Below are 16,952 nucleotides of genomic sequence, written 5' to 3'. Positions count from 1 at the left end.
TATGATCCCAGCTGTAAGTATCTATGAAAGTTGTATTTTGTCAGATTGTGATTGTCCCGTAAGGTCTCAAATCTGAGCACAATATTTCTATTGGATCTTTTTCCTCTTTATGTGCACTTAAATGGTAAATGGCCTGTATTTGTATAGCCCTTTTACTAGTCCCGCCTAGGGACCCCAAAGCGCTTTACACACCCAGTCATCCACCCATTCACACACACACACACACTCACACACTGGTGGAGGCAAACTAGAGTTGTAGCCACAGCTGCCCTGGGGCAGACTGACAGAAGCGAGGCTGCCATATCGCGTCATCGGCCCTTCTGGCCAACACCAGTAGGCAGTAGGTGAAGTGTCTTGCCCAAGGACACAACGACCGAGACTGTCCGAACCGGCAACCTTCCGATTACAAAGCGAACTCCCAACTCTTGAGCCACGATTGCCCCTTAATACACTTAGTGTATTAATTTACTTGGGGCAGTTTTAATAAGTTTTGGTCGAGAGCTCTCTTACTAGGTTGCCATCCCCACGCGCCGGAACTGGAAGCCTTGAATAAAATGTTTAATTGGTTCAGTTTAAAAAACAAATGTCAATTGATCTGACCTCAGAGTATTTAGTTTACACTTTAAACTTTGTAGTCCAGCAGACAGAAACTTCACTCCTGAATCCTGCACATTTTTGATACTCAGGTCCAGCTCTGTCAGAGTAGAGGACTGAGAGCTGAGCATTGAGGACACAGCTTCACAGTTTTCCGCTAAAAGTTCACAGACGTTGAGTCTGAAAATGAAAACATGAACAAAGACTGATGTTAAAGTGTAATCAGGGTGCAATAACTAATCTTATATTTTAAGAATCCTTGTTGTTTTATGCTGAGGAGATGTGGTATGAAACAACAGTAAATTGATCAAGTTTACCTTTACTGTTTAAATTGCTGGATTTATTTTCTCAGTTAAAAACAAACAAACAAACAAAAGAAAAAGAAGAATACAAATCGGTCAGACCTCAGAATATTCAGTTTGGCTGACAGAAGCTTTACTGCTGAATCATTCAGGCTCTTGGTGCTCAGGTCCAGCTCTCTCAGACTACAGGACTGGGAGCTGACGACTGAAAGCAAACGTTCACAGCCTCTCTCTGACAGGTTACAGCTGTTCAGCCTGAAAAAAATAACAAGAACAACAAAACAATAATATTTATTATCAAATAAAATCTCTTTATATGTTGAACCTAAGTAATCAAATGTGTACAAATGAGTACACTACAATGCACAATTAAATAAAAAAATGTTCAAGAATTTAAGTGTAACAGAAGAAAAATATTTCAAATTAAACACAATTATTCCAATGTATGTAAATGGAAACCAGTGAAGAGCAGCTTAATTTAGTGACAGTAGTTCAGTGTCTGCTGGCACAGGCCTGTGAGTACTGCAGTATTACAGTTACTACAGTACTGCTGGTCACTTTATTAATTCTAATATGTGTGATTACTGTAAATGTACTTATAAATAATGTATCACATCCTGGACTTGGTGCAGACTCTCGTTTCATTCTCTGTCTAAAAGCTGCTTTGGCTCATTCCCCTTTAAAGCCCCTCTCTCCCTAAAGGCCAACTTTATTTTGATTGGATGATTTCATAAAGCAAACTGAAGGGCAGTAGCCAGTTATCATGAGCTTGATCTCCTCCACCTCTGGTTTAGAAATTATAAGAAACTGTAAACCTCATAAAAACTTGTCTTGATGCATGCTCAATCATCCAGGTTAGTAAATCCCAAAAGTTGATTCTGTTCATCTGGACATAGCGCTTTCAGTGGGAGAAACGTTTCGTCACTCATCCAGGTGACTTCTTCAGTCTCAGCTGACTGCAGGTTTCCAACCCAATAAAAAGGACATTTGCATAATGACTGAAACCAGCCCACTGAAGGAACAATAGGCTGGGAGGTCAGTTCCTTGACCATTAGGTTTCAGTCATTATGCAAATGTACTTTTTATAAGATTGGGGAAAGCTGCAGTAAGCTGAGCCTGAAGTAGTCACCTTGATGAGTGACAAAACGTTTCTCCCGCTGAGAACGCTACGTCCAGATGAACAGAATCAAACTGTGGGGGCTCATAAAATCATGATTAGAAATCTTCTCATATACATTTTTACATTTTAGATCCACAGCTACAAAGTTCACAGCAGGACGTCTCTGTTCAGTAATTATTATGCCCATTACCTGTAAACTGTGAGGTACGCAGGTAATGTCAGGTAAACACTAGCTGTCCGAACCGCTTCCTGTTAAATGTGTGTATAAAGAAAATAAGCTGAAATACAGAGACTGGATGGATCTGTGCTTTGACTTTGACACCAAACATTTCTTCCTGTTAAAAGGGAGTTTTTCCTTCCCACTGTCGCCAAAGTGCTTGCTCATAGGGGGTCATATGATTGTTGGGTTTTTCTCTGTATCTATTACTGTACGATCTACTGTACAATATAAAGTGCCTTGAGGCGACTGTTGTTGTGATTTGGCGCTATATAAATAAAATTGAATTGAATTACATCCCATTTCAGGTACCTGGAACCTGAACCTTCTCTGGAAACCTGGGACGCTGGCGGGTTTCTCTTGCTTACCTATCTGCTCATCCTCTTTCTTTCTGCTCGCATGATGATTTCCTGGTTGAGTTTGTAAAGACTTTTGCTCAGGACCTTCTTGCTGTGCGGCAACAGTGCTAACCACCGTCCGCTGTATTTTTTTCAGTCATTAAATCAAACCATGAAAGATCAGCTTGCTTCTCGCGATGAACCTGTCTGTTTTCGATTCCACACCATGGTCTGCCCACTGGTAAGTTCGGGGATAAGGGTGGAGGATACTAACACAAACAAAAAAAAACCCTGATTGCAACTCCAAGTCTCTGTGCTAGTTAACCAGGCTTTCAGGCTCTTGTTCAATCAGAACCTCATGGAGTCTGAGTTAGCAAGACAGTTAAACATTCCTCTATGCGCCCTTAATCCGCCCATTCCCACTAAGTCATTAAATAACCGAGTGTCCCCTCACATAACTCACCGCACAGAGCCTGTCACCCCTGGCAATCACAAGAAAACACCTTTTTTGCTTTTCATGCACCTCACAAACCACTCATACTCGGGTTTCCTAGAATTACATAACCCACACTTAGACTGGTCAGGTCAGAGGGTAATCAGTTAGAGTCTGTTCTGTCATTCAAATTGCCTTGTTTCCGCCTGTCCACTGGAACCTTTGGAATCATCAACCAACACTGAGACTGTTTTAGATCTCTCCTCTGTGCCCACCAAATGTCATGATCTTCAGGAAGTATTTAGCAAAAGTAAGGCGCTTTCACTGCCACCTCACAGACCACATGACTGTACCATAGAACTACTCTCTGGCTCCACCCAGCCTTCTAGCTGGCTGCATAACCTGTCTAGACCTGAGTGTGCGGCTATGGAAAAATACATTAAGAAATCCCTCGGTGCAGGCATAATCCAACGATTGTCATCTCAAGTTGGAACTTCTTTTTAGAGGGGGGAAATGATGGTTCTCTCTGGCCATGCATTTACTTCAGGGGCCTCAGTGATATTACCATCAAGAATAAATACCTATTACCTCATTAGCTCTGCTTTCAGGCCATTTCACAGCTCCACAGGGTTTACAAAATCCCACCTCCGCAACGCTTACCACTTTTTCCAGATCAATCAGGCAGACAAGTGGAAGACCGTTTTAAACAAGCCATTGGGGGACTATGAGTATTTGGTCATGCCACCTGGGTTAACTAATGCTCCCGCAATTTTTCAAGATTAGTTAACAATGTCCTCCGGGACTTCCTTGACAGGTTCATATTGGTGTATCTGGATATCATCATCTATTTTTCCAACGTTTGCTGGAGAAAAAAACCATATGTCAAAGCAGAAAAGTGTGAATTCCATTGCTCATCAATAACTTTTTTCGGTTACATTTTGGCACGGGGGCAGGTGAAGACGAATCTGGCAAAAGTGAAAGCTTTCACAGAGTGGCCTACCCCTTGTACCCATTGTAGTTTCTAGAAGCATCTCCAATGGGTTTTGGGATTAGCAAATTTTTATAGACGGTTCATTTGCAACTATAGTCAGGTAGCTGCACCACTCAAGTCTCAGCAAGCATCTGAGACCAAGACCCATTTCCGGAAACCTACCATAGAGCCCACTTCATGCTCACAGCTTCAAGTACTTGACTTCCGCCATAGTTCACAGTTTATGTTAAAAATTAAAAGTGTCAAGTTACTGTGTGTAAATAACGCCTTCACGTCTAGTAATATTCAGTTCCCTCACCTTTGCCTGTATTTTGGGTTCACCATGTTGTTCTGGCCACACCGAGATAACAGATTTATATTTGAAAAAAGAAAAGAGACATTGGGGATAGGGCTGGGCCATATTATACCGTTCAAGATAATACCGGTAGAAAGCTAGGCAACGATAAGAAAATGACATATCGCGATAAAATATGGGTAAAACACGCATGCGCAGTGCCGAAAAAGCACGGAGAATGCACGGTAACGGAGAATGTGAATGGGGAAAGTAGATTGTTGAGTGAAAAGGATGAGCCAGAATTGTTTTGTAAAAATGGTGCAGCTTAACTGGTTTGGTGTTTGTCCGTCAGATACACAAAAGAGCACTTTTTTTTGTAGAACATGCAAGCGGGCCGTCGTTATTGCCGTATTTGTCGGACTAAGGTGCTTGTAAATCTGGGAGGAATCTGGGTCCTAAACTCTGTCCTTTAAAGTCCCGAAGTCAAACGAACATCACTGAGACTTTAAAACTGTCTAAATTCTTTCACCTTTAATGAAATGATCAGCATTGCTACTTTACCAGGTGTAACTATTTAGTTTAACGTCCAGGCATCCATGAAAAAAAATTCATTACATTTAACGGAGTTAGAAGTTAGTAGGAAGTTAGCGGAAGTTAGCTCGCTAGTTTCGCTAGTTACCTAAACATGATGTAGCATGTTCTGACTGAGAGATTTCTGAAAAGATTCAAACGTAAAGATCTGTTATCACTTCCAACATAAATGGAGACAGGAAAATAAACAGCAGTGACGTTTGTAGGGTTACTGAAGTTGGGCTAGCTGGTATATAATGATGTGCTACGTGATCGCTAGCTACACAGCTGTGTTAGCATAACATAAACAGTGAAGCTGGAGGATGAACGCTAACACTTTTCCACTCGATAAAAGTTAACATGAAGGTTCCTGATGGTTAGAGACAAATGTAATCGCATGGCAGGATGCTGTAAACGGACCAAACTTCAGTCAGGAGAACAACTGAGATAATCCATCCACAATACGAGGTTAGTCATTAATATACTGCAACAACATGGGAAAAGAGCCGCTGTGATAGAATACAGCATTAATGAATCAATGGTACAGAAGTGGAGGAAGCAAGAACAATGAATTGAATAAAGTTTGATTTATCTGACTGCTTTGTTTCGCTTAATGTGTCTTATAATCCCATGCAGCTTATGGTCCGAAAAATACGTATTTGACTTTTTTATTTGGCACACTGCAGTTTAATGTTGCAAGGCACCTCTTTTTTAACTTCAGTGGATATTATACATGGTTATGCTCAGGATATGTCAGCCCATTTCAGTGTTGGGAAGGTTACTTTTAAAATGTATTCCATTACAGATTACAGATTACATGCCCCAAAATGTATTCTGTAACGTATTCCGTTACGTTACTCAATGAGAATAACGTATTCTGAATACTTTGGATTACTTAATATATTATCATGCTGTTTACAACTACGTGAATGTACTATTGCTGTGATTTATTACTGTTACTGACGGTCCGCGGCTCCGAACCGTAGTAAAGGGACCTCTGGCTAATACGGTGGGTTCGTGTCGGGCTCGTAGCCGAAAAATAGCTTTACTTTGTTGTCTGGGTCAACTTTGCTTGAGAGAGACAGAGAGAGGCGTTGAAAGGCTGCTCCAACGGAGCTTATTGTTTCGGAGGAAAACACGAACACGGTGTACAGTCGAGTCTTAATAGCTTACTTACAGCTGGGCTCATCAGGCACTCTTCTTGGCTGCAGTGGTTATTATTATATTTACATGCTTCCAGCTCCTGTTTCTGCTCGATGACAGCTCGTACTTTTCCTTTTTCTCCCTCCCTCGCTCACAGACACATAACGTGTATGGCAGTCCATTCTCCCTGCAGCACGGACTACACTGCCCATGATGCTACATTCTTTAGAGCCTGTAGCATTCTGCCTGTTAGCTTAGCACAACAACAACAAAAAGGCCTCTCTCACCCAGGAAACACGCAGAGAGAGAGCGTCACCCTGTAACCATGGCAACCGTAACGCTGCCGCCTGGAACAACAGAACGTAGCTGTCAAACAAAACCCAAACATTCCTGACCCGCCACAATGTGAAACAGGGAAGTACCGCAGTGTAATCCATTTATTTCAACAAAGTAACTGTATTCTAAATACCACCTTTTTAAACGGTAACTGTAACGGAATACAGTTACTCATATTTTGTATTTGAAATACGTAACGGCGGTACATGTATTCCGTTACTCCCCAACACTGGCCCATTTCTACTGGAAATGCCTTTTGGTTAAACTTTCAGCAAGGAATTTGCATTTGCACTGTTAAATGTTTATATAGCTTTAATGCCTATAAAAACAGCTACTTGTTTAAGGAAAATGAATGGATGGTTTTTTTTGCGCTAGTAAAGTTGTGGAGTTGTATTTTGTCTCGCAGAAATTATATCGTCAGTTATATCGTTATCGCAAATTTTCAAATATATATCGTGATATATATTTTTGGCCATATCGCCCTGCCCTAATTGAGGATTGCAATAAAAGGTGAGACACAAACCAGACCTTAAAATAACAACATCTGAAAAAGATGAAGATGCAGTCTGGTAGCTCAAGTATTTGCTTTAGAAAAAACAGAGCTAAAGTCCTGGTTGTTGGAGACAAGTGAACAACTGTCAGAGGGGCTGAAGCTGGACTGGGACAAAAAAATCGGCCCGGGCATTTTGACTAGAGACTGGCCCACCAGGTATTATAGAAAAAACAAACGCTGGTGTCACAGTGATATACAGTGTCCTGTTGGTATATATGTATCAATCTAATAAACTACACCATCCTCCCTATTCTGGTATTCTAAACAGTACTTAAACCCAAAGACTGCTTGGTCAAGTTAACCTCCTGAACTATCTACAAAACATGGTGGAAACCTGAAATTAAGACAGAGAAGACTAGAGGTGAGACATGATCATTACTCAATATTAAAAAAAATAAATGACAGATTTATATATATTTTCATAAACTATTCATTTGCCACATCAATAAACAGCATGGCAGGGCAATATATTTTTTCCAACATGGCAACCTTTTAAAAGTGAAAGGAAACAGAAAGACAGGTGAGAAAGAATAAAACTTAATTGACTTTTTGATGGCATTCTACACGCAGTACTGGTACAGAATCTAGAAAATGTGGGAAAATACTGACATCATATACAGTATTTATTATTAACCCTTTAAAGCCGGTCGGAGTGGACACGCTCCATTTTGCGTAACTATTTTTAAATCCCAGTAGCACTGCAACCACGTAAGCTAGCGCAATAATTTTTTTTGCATATGAAACCGGAGGAGTTGTACTTAAATCTTATGCCATCAGCTTGTCCTCGGTCACCGTTTCCTTCCACATATAGCTTTGCAAAAACTGCATAAAAAGCGAGTGCAGCAACAAAAACATAATATTCCAGAAACACGCTTTGCCGATCCGATCAGCTGTTCGTAACACTTCCTACGTCCATCAGCACAAACTATCACATGTCCGAAACCGGAAGTGATGTCATTTTGCGGAAATGTAGTGTTTTTTACCATCAGAGCCTCATGAGCCTATACTGGTGTTTTTAAAAGTTATGTTTGACTTTATGACTTTCTGTGTCGTTTCTGGGATGCTTAGGACTCATATTGCACTGCTGGAAATAGTTTATTTTGATGCATATGCTGCTTTTTTGCAAATTTGCATCATAATATTTATTTTCGTTTTTCCTGCAGTATATAAAAAAATGGTGTATTTATGTGAACTATGAAGACACGTAAAATAAATTTCCTGTGGTGGGAAACTATTTTGTATTTACAGTTTTGAGGGATAAGCCTCTTAAATTTCTCTAACTAGAAATATATGTTTAAAAAAAACAACAATAATTTTCAATTTTTTTGTAGTTTATTGCTCTTTTTTGCAATTTATGTAATTACTATGCACTTAATGCATATATATTATTAAAATTTAGGCTGTAATGGTTGTATTGATGTATAGCAACATGAAATGCTCCCAAAAATGGCTCCACAGCATGTAAAAATATAATATAAGCTCTGGTGGACTTGGTTCGATGGTAGGTCTTAAAGGATTAATTTCTGAAGAAATTAAGATGGGACTCTGAAAAAAATGACTATGCACAATAATGATTTCTATACATTTTACATCAGATGAAAAGGTTTGGTATAAGACTCAGATAATTATTTGTTAAAAGTGAGACATTTTAAATGAGAATAACATAGAAAAGTATTCTTTGTGCCCCCCTTTCCCTGTTAATCCTCTACCTGGCCCGCTGGCAAAACTTGACCTGCTAGACCCGCCCCTGCACAGTTACCAGCTGTCAGCTACTTAGAAAAGATCCTGGTGTTATTTGTCTCTCAGAAACAGTTCATAACTTCAACTCATTCATGTCACCTAAAAGGTAAACCTGTTTCTCCATCACCAGTTCAGCTCTGATGATTCAGTAAGGACATCTCCTGGTTTCATCTTCATGTTTCCCTCTCACCACATATCCAAACTGACATCATGACCATCAGCATTACAGCTGTGGCTCCAGCAAACATCAGCTGATACTAGAAATTAATATTAAATTCTAACAACAGCTGATCAAGCTTAAACGTGCTGCTGTTGTTTAACCTCCGCTGGTTTCTTCTTTCTGGCGCAAAGTGAGCGATAAACAAACAAGAGAGAAAAGCCGATCAGCTGATCGTTGATCAGTTTCATGATTGAAATAACAACAGGGGAAAGAGGGAGAGAGAATGAGAGAAGAAGAAACAGCTGCAGCATAAAGACGCAGAATAACTCCAGCTTTGTGTCTTTTTCATTCGAACTGTGTTCCTTTTCAGCTCAACACGAATATGTTCTCTGAATACGAGACGATTCCGTGTTTTGCGGGACAGTTGGAAACTAATTAACCTTAATAAAATAAATTTCACTATCAGTAACATCATCATAACCCGCCCAGCAGTATAGAAACTCCATCATGCTAGCTAGTACGCAGTACAAGTTATTGTAACTGACTGTAAAAAGTCAGCATAATGAAAATAAACTCCACCTAAACTTGGTTTATATCTGAACAAGATAGACTGCAGGTCACCTGAAGTTCAGTTCCCCTGACAGTCGGACCGACACCGGCGGCCGCCTCGGGTCTCTCCTCCTCCTGCCTCACCTTTCCGTCATCCACCTGCCAGCGTGTTGCACCTGCTGGCCTCCACCACTTGCTAATGTTACTCAATCTGTGAAAGCCCGCAATAGCCACCACCAAAAAGTTGAGTTATTTTTATACATCTGCCAGCATCTGGCCAATACACCACCTTTTAGTGTTTATACCGTTACGAAAAAAAACCCCATCTGCCCCTAAAAATGAAAAAAATCCTCCAGCTATGGGCTGAAGGATCAGAGCTCACGTTCTTATAGGCTGGATCTGGATTCTGCTTTGATTAGACAAAAATATTTCAGAAATGCTGACATGTCCTGCTGGAGTGAAATATTTAAAGTATCATATTTGACTAAGTGACTATGTTTTTATTTTTTATTAAAAGGCAGTGATCTTTGAATGGAGCACCTCTGATTTATTTCCCATGATTTTAAGAATGAAGCGATGAGTTCATGTTTACTTACAGAGCTTTGTTGGAGGCTTTGACCACTGGCAGCAGCCTCAGAAGAGCCTCCTCTGAAGCAGAGTATTTCTTCAGGTCAAACACATCCAGATCTTTTTCTGATGACAGTAAGATGAAGACCAGAGCTGACCAGTGAGCAGGAGACAGTTTATCTGTGGAGAGACTTCCTGATCTCAGGTACCATTGGATCTCCTCCACTAGAGAACGATCATTCAGTTCATTCAGACAGTGAAACAGATTGATGCTTTTCTCTGCAGACAGATTCTCATTGAGCTTCCACTTGATGTACTGGACTGTTTTCTGATTGGTCTGTGAACTACTTCCTGTCTTTGACGTCAGACCTCGTAGGAGATTCTGATTGGTCTGCAGTGAAAGACCCAGGAGGAAGCGGAGGAGTCCAGGTGTCCATTTGGACTCTGTAAGGCCTTGTTCACAGCACTCTGGTAGTAGTGTTTCTCTGCAGATTCTCCTGTTTCAGACTTCTGGGAGTTGTTTGTTGTTCTTCCAGCAGATTGAGTCCAGAGTTGATGAAGGTCAGATGGACATGAAGAGCAGCCAGAAACTCCTGAACACTCAGATGGACGAAGCAGAACACCTTGTCCTGGTACAGTCCTCTCTCCTCTTTAAAGATCTGTGTCAACACTCCTGAGTACACTGAGGCTGCTCTGATATCGATGCCACACTCTGTCAGGTCTGATTCATAGAAGATCAGGTTTCCTTTCTGCAGCTGATCAAAAGCCAGTTTTCCCAGAGACTCCATCATCTTCCTGCTCTCTGGACTCCAGTGTGGATCTGTCTCAGCTCCTCCATCATACTTGAACTTCTTCACTTTGGCCTGAACCACCAGGAAGTGGATGTACATCTCAGTCAGGGTCTTGGGCAGCTGTCCTCCCTCTCTGGTTTCCAGCACATCCTCCAGAACTGTAGCAGTGATCCAGCAGAAGACTGGGATGTGGCACATGATGTGGAAGCTTCGTGATGTCTTGATGTGGGAGATGATCCTGCTGACCTGCTCCTCATCTCTGAATCTCTTCCTGAAGTACTCCTCCTTCTGTGGGTCAGTGAACCCTCTGACCTCTGTCACCATGCCAACACAGTCAGGAGGGATCTGATTGGCTGCTGCAGGTCGTGTGGTTATCCAGAGGCGAGCAGAGGGAAGCAGTTTCCCCCTGATGAGGTTTATCAGCAGCACATCCACTGAGGTGGACTTTCTAGGGTCAGTCAGGATTGTAGTTTTGTGGAAGTCCAGAGGAAGTCGACACTCATCCAGACCATCAAAGATGAACACAACCTGGAAGTCTTCAAAGCTGCAGATTCCTGCTTCTTTGGTTTCAGTAAAGAAGTGATGAACAAGTCCCACCAAGCTGAACTTTTCCTCTTTCAGCACATTCAGCTCTCTGAAAGTGAATGGAAATATGAACTGGATGTCCTGGTTGGCTTTGTCTTCAGCCCAGTCCAGGCTGTATTTCTGTGTTAAGACTGTTTTCCCAATGCCAGCCACTCCCTTTGTCAGCACTGTTCTGATTGGTTCATCTCTTCCAGGTGGGAGTTTAAAGATGTCTTCTTGTCTGATTGTTGTTTCTGGTCTGTCTGGTTTCCTGGATGCTGTTTCAATCTGTCTGACCTCATGTTCATCATTGACCTCTGCAGTCCCTCCCTCTGTGATGTAGAGCTCTGTGTAGATCTGATTCAGAAGGGTTGGGTTTCCTGCTTTAGCGATGCCCTCAAACACACACTGGAACTTCTTCTTCAGAGCAGATTTAAGGTTACAATGACAAACTGCAGCTTGAAGTTCTGAATGAGAAAAAAAATAAACACTCAATTCCAAATTCAATTCAATTCAATTCAATTCAATTCAAATTCAATCTCAATTCCAAAAAGAACTAATCTTTAAAACATGTTGCTCCATCTTCCATCTCTGGAAAATCTTCATTTATCCAGCAGCTTAAATCTTTAGATAAATCCTCTTACGTCTCTGCAGACGGTCAGCCAGCTCCTCCTTCTTCATTCTCCTCAGGAAGTCCACTGTGATCTTCACAAATGCCTCTCTGCTGCTGCTCCTCTGACTCTCTAAGCATTCTGGGTAATCTGGACTCAGAACCTTCTGAATCTTCTTCAGCTCGTTCTTCACAAAAGTGATGATGTTGTCCTCCAGCAGCTGGAACAGAATACTTTATGAATGACCCACCACTCTGAACTTCAGTCTACACAACATCAAGAAGGTCCTGAGGAAATGTGAACGCTGGTTTGAGGGCGGAGTCAAGGAGGCCATTTATGTGAAAAGGAAAGACCATCTCTGAATGGAGGAGGGGCCTAAGGGTACATCTGTCACCATCTTTAACAACACTTTAACAAACAACATGAGATTTTAACAGTAATGTAAAAATCCTGTGATTCATTGTTATTAAGGACAAACACATCTATGGCCCCGTTTCCATTAGTAGCTGCTCAGATCGACTCACAACAGGTCCCCACGACTGGACTGGATCCACTGGTTTCCATTACAGTTGAGGACCACCTAATGTGGTTGTCTCAATACAGCCGAGTGTCAACTCACATCATTAGTAAGTGTTTTTTCCATCATATTTGTCATTTATTGCTCAAAGTTATTGAAGAAATAGTTATTCAGCTTCATTCTCACTGATCTCAACTACAAACTGTTTCGCTTTGGTTTTTGTTTAAAGCCTCGATGTTTAAAACGTTTCCCTGTGATCAATGTTCCCTCTAATGTTTCATGTGTCTGAACACACAAACTCCCTGAGCGTCCCTTGGACCACTGTGAGCAACAGCAGACGTGTGCACTGTGGTCACGCCAGCATCGAATCCATCCAAGTTACATGTTTATTAAATAATCAAATGACAGCATTTATGTTAGACTACTTTTAATTAAGTGCTTTAGCCCACTACAATGAAAATTAAAAACAATCTTGTTCATGACCTGTGTAGCATGTTAACACTATTGGAAGTAAAAAAAAAACTTGAACTCCAATTTTAAAAACACAACTTTATTTTTTCTATTTTTATTTATTATTAAGCTCTGACTTGTATTATGAGTCTGTGGTCTGGGAGAGAGTCTGTAACTCTGGATGCAAAATACAGTATATAATGACAAAAAGGTAAAACAAAGTAAATGGCCTGCATTTGTATAGTGCTTTACTCAGTCCCTAAGGACCCCAAAGTGCTTTACACTACATTCAGTCATTCACACACTGGTGATGGCAGCTACATTGTAGCCACAGCTGCCCTGGGGCGCACTGACAGAGGCGAGGCTGCCGGACAAAGGCGCCACCGGAACCTCTGACCACCAGTAGGCAAACATGGGGTTAGTATCTTGCCCAAGGATATTTGGCATGCAGCCAGGAGGCAGCCTGGGATCGAACCACCGACCTTCTGTTTAGTGGCTGACCTGCTCTGCCACCTGAGCTACAGCCACCCCAGTTTTTGCAGCTGTTTACCTAAAAATGCAGCCAAGGAGTTTTTTTAAAATAAACATTTCAAACTATTTACAGAACAATCAGCTGTTCTGCATCAAATCTGATGCCACACAAATTATTTGTGCCACTCCAAAAATAATTTCTGTCCACTGTGAGATGAAGGAGAACAACAGCCTGATACCTGCAGGCCTGACAGCAGCAGATGTGTCACTGCTGTAACACCTGTAACACTCAGCAGTCGCCTCATTGTTCTGACACACAACAACACTATTGACTACACTACACACTAACTACACACTAACTACACACTAACTACACAAGATTTGTGCTAAACGTCACAAATCTCTCACATCTCAAACACGCCGTCACTCCTAAAACTTCCCCCTCCCTAAACAACTAAATGCCATGTTGCCATATCATGTTTTGATTGGTCGACATGGTACTTTTTTCCACCAATAGGAAAGGGTGGGGTGTTTTGGTTTCATCTTTGATCACAGGCGGAGAGTGCTTTCCTTATAAAACGCCGTTTTTACTGTTTTTCTCCGCAGTAAATATAAACAACGACAGTATTCAGGAAGAAAAACAAACATTGCAGATATTTTATCATAACTCTGGTTTTACGTGGCCGATCAACACAATTTAAAAACTGGTATAAAGTCCACACTTTTCCCGTCAATTGTTCTGTCTGTCCTGCTCACATCTCCAATGGTTGTCCACGTTTTCATTAACGTGGCTTCACTCCACATCAGCCGCTTTGCTCGCTAAAACACCGGTTTCGGCACATAAGGACACTGTCATAGCCTGTCAGCCACATTGATTAGCTGCGTATATACGAATGTGAATCACATCATTGGCTGGACTGTGAGATAAGGTGGCATCGTTGTAATCCCATACGGGAGCAGCCAGTCACTGACTAACACTGCAAAACAGAATTGTTAACGTATTTACTTTAATTTCAATTCAGGTGGATTTTTTTGTGTGCAATGCAGATTTTCTGTGCACAGAGACGTGGCAGCAGTGCACAATTGCACACGTGCAGCTTAGAGGGAACATTGCCTGTGATCACATTTGCACCGTCTGATTTCAAAGTTTGTTTCTTTTGGACATTTAGTCCACAGAGTCCTTGGTGTTCTGAAAGGGACCTATAAATAAATGTATTATTATTAATAATAATAAAAGTAGTTGTTGTACATGTACAGACCATAAATATGGAGTCCAGCTGTGTTTGATGCTGCTGGGCAGACTGACCACTGGGAACCTCTGAGCTCTGCTGCTCCACTCTGTGGAGGAACCATGAAGGATTAGATCAGTGGTTCCCAAACTTTTTTTGCTGGGCCCCCCTTGTTTTACAAGAAAAATGTTCGCGCCCCCCTCGCGCGCGCGTGCGCATCCTCCAATCACACACACCCATATTTTGCTTCATTGCGGTTTATTTCACACCTCAAACATTTAGTAAACAATTAAGCAAATAATTACAAGTAATCTGCAATAAATTACAGGTAGTAAGAAAATAAACTACTAACTCTTTTACGCTACGTCCACACCTACACGGGTATTTTTGAAAACGCAGCTGTTTCGTCCACACGTAAACGGCGTTTCGAATCACCGAGAATGGAGATTTTTTAAAACTCCTTTTTTGCGTTTACTGGACGAGGAATACAGAGTTCGTCATGCAATGTCAAAGGTATGTGCCTTTTTTCACGTCACGCTGTGTGCACGTTATTGTTTACATGAGATGAATTGCAGAATGGCAGATAGAGACGAAATACTGTTAATCTGACTATCTGCAGGTTTTACACGCAGCAGTACTGTCCCTCCATTTACAAAGGCAGAGGCGTCACGGTGTAATTATTTTACATGTAGTTGTTTTTTTCTGTGTAATAATATTCAACATTGCTATCAATACATTTTTCAAAAAATCCCTGTGCAAAATGGGTTCAAAAACATAAACAACTGTTGGACGCTGTTTGTCCGTGATTTGAACCGGGGAACAAATTGTAGCAGGATCAGCCTGATGTTATTTGTATCCCACTGTAACTTTACTGTATAAAGAGCAAACATCTCCAAAATGTCAAGAGTAGTTAGTCATTACAACAAGTGTTTGTGAACTACAAATCAAGAATGTGGGATACTGTTTGTCCATGATTTAAACAGCCCAGCGCTGCTCCCAATGAAGGGAAAACCAATCCTGCAAGGATACTTACCTCGGCACTTGTGCAGGTGAAAAAAAGGGAAGATATGCTTCACCATATTTTCTAGTCTTTGGCTTAGAATGAAGTTGGTTTGAAAACATATTCAGCTATGCTTCATCTCCTGCTTTGCCTTTGTGTGGGCGCCCGTGCTAGCAGTGTCCAAGCGTTGTTTTTTTTTTTCCCCTTTTCATGCCGCGCCCCCCCTGCAATGGCTCTGCGCCCCCCCTAGGGGGCGGGCCCCACACTTTGGGAACGTCTGGATTAGATCAACACAGGATAAAGATCCAGGAGTTTCTGCTCAAATAACTTCATCTGAATCAACTTTATCAAGTTTTAGACTCTCAGATTCTGAAGATATATTTTCTGTTTTCTATGAACTTTCTTTCATCAGTGATGGAAGTGATGATGTTGCAGAAGCTCAGAGGAAACTTTGAGACTTCATCAAACTGATAAATTCACTCACTGGAAGGTAAAACTGTGATGAACCATCAACTAATGCTCTCAGGAGGCCAAAGGTCCCTGAATGTAACTGTGCAGTAGATTCATCGAGTGTTTGAAACCTGACGACTTCCATATGTTTTCATTCTAACACAAGAAGTCCTTTTCTCATTGGTTTGATTTGAGTTTTGAGTTTTCTGAGTCTCGTATTTGGAGTCGAGTCTAATCAATGATCTGACAGAAGAACATTAATTATTATTTATTATAAATTATTATATATTATTATATATTAGTGCATACTTACCTTTTAGTATATATGTTTGTTACAAAGTTGTATTTACAGGAGAGAAGCTGAGTTAAAGACTGAAGAAAACTATTCAAAGTCTCTTTGAATTGAAGCGTTTAACATTCTTTGTGTTTATTCTGCATTTACTTCATTATATGGTGTAAACGTCTGTAATCCTCATGCAGCAATAGGACAGACACACAATCCATTTATCTCTGTGTCTCAAACACACACACGTGTATTCAAAGCCTCGATTTGTTCATATTTCATTTGTGTGTTTTATCTTCAGCGTTTTCAGTGTTGGTGCATTTTACACCAAAAATGTTTCCATTGATGAATCAGATTGATTTGAATGTGTTTCATCCATACAAATCACTCCCTGGTGGTCACATGACTCTATAACATAACAGGAGTCATGTGACAAGAGTTTCATGCTGTGGCCTAAAATGTCAAAATGGTTGAATGTGGTGGAGTAAAAATGTGAGATATCAACTACTTTTCTTCAATATGAAATGTTTGCAGGGCCTGACAGGAAGTGGACGGGCGCTCTGATCATTTCCTGTTTGCTGAAGTGGGTTTTCAGTTGTTTAAAAACCAAAGGCTTGTTTTAAAAGACAGTTTAAATGGGACTGAGGGAACGACATGTTTGTACTGCAGTTTATATCCAACAACATCAGCAGTTTAATC

The 16,952-nt window shown here is 41.0% G+C and overlaps 1 protein-coding gene across 1 annotated transcript in view; it reads right to left on the bottom strand.

Annotated features, from left to right (window-relative positions):
• LOC146490471 (NACHT, LRR and PYD domains-containing protein 1-like) overlaps positions 1–12,220 on the bottom strand; it is a 46,014-nt gene extending 33,794 nt beyond the window's left edge. Inside the window, 4 exon segments of the mRNA XM_085153202.1 lie at positions 9,917–10,310; positions 10,313–10,408; positions 10,411–11,709; positions 11,887–12,220. Of these exon segments, the coding sequence (XP_085009328.1) occupies positions 9,917–10,310; positions 10,313–10,408; positions 10,411–11,709; positions 11,887–11,923 (1,826 nt within the window). The 5' untranslated portion in view covers positions 11,924–12,220.
• Positions 12,221–16,952: the final 4,732 nt, after the last annotated feature.

Source organism: Neolamprologus multifasciatus, unplaced genomic scaffold (genome assembly GCF_963576455.1).
Source record: "Neolamprologus multifasciatus unplaced genomic scaffold, fNeoMul1.2 chr03_unloc_2, whole genome shotgun sequence".
In the NCBI taxonomy this organism is placed as follows: Eukaryota; Metazoa; Chordata; class Actinopteri; order Cichliformes; family Cichlidae; genus Neolamprologus; species Neolamprologus multifasciatus.
Note: the sequence above shows the minus strand (reverse complement) of the source record. Positions and strands in the feature narration are given on the sequence as shown.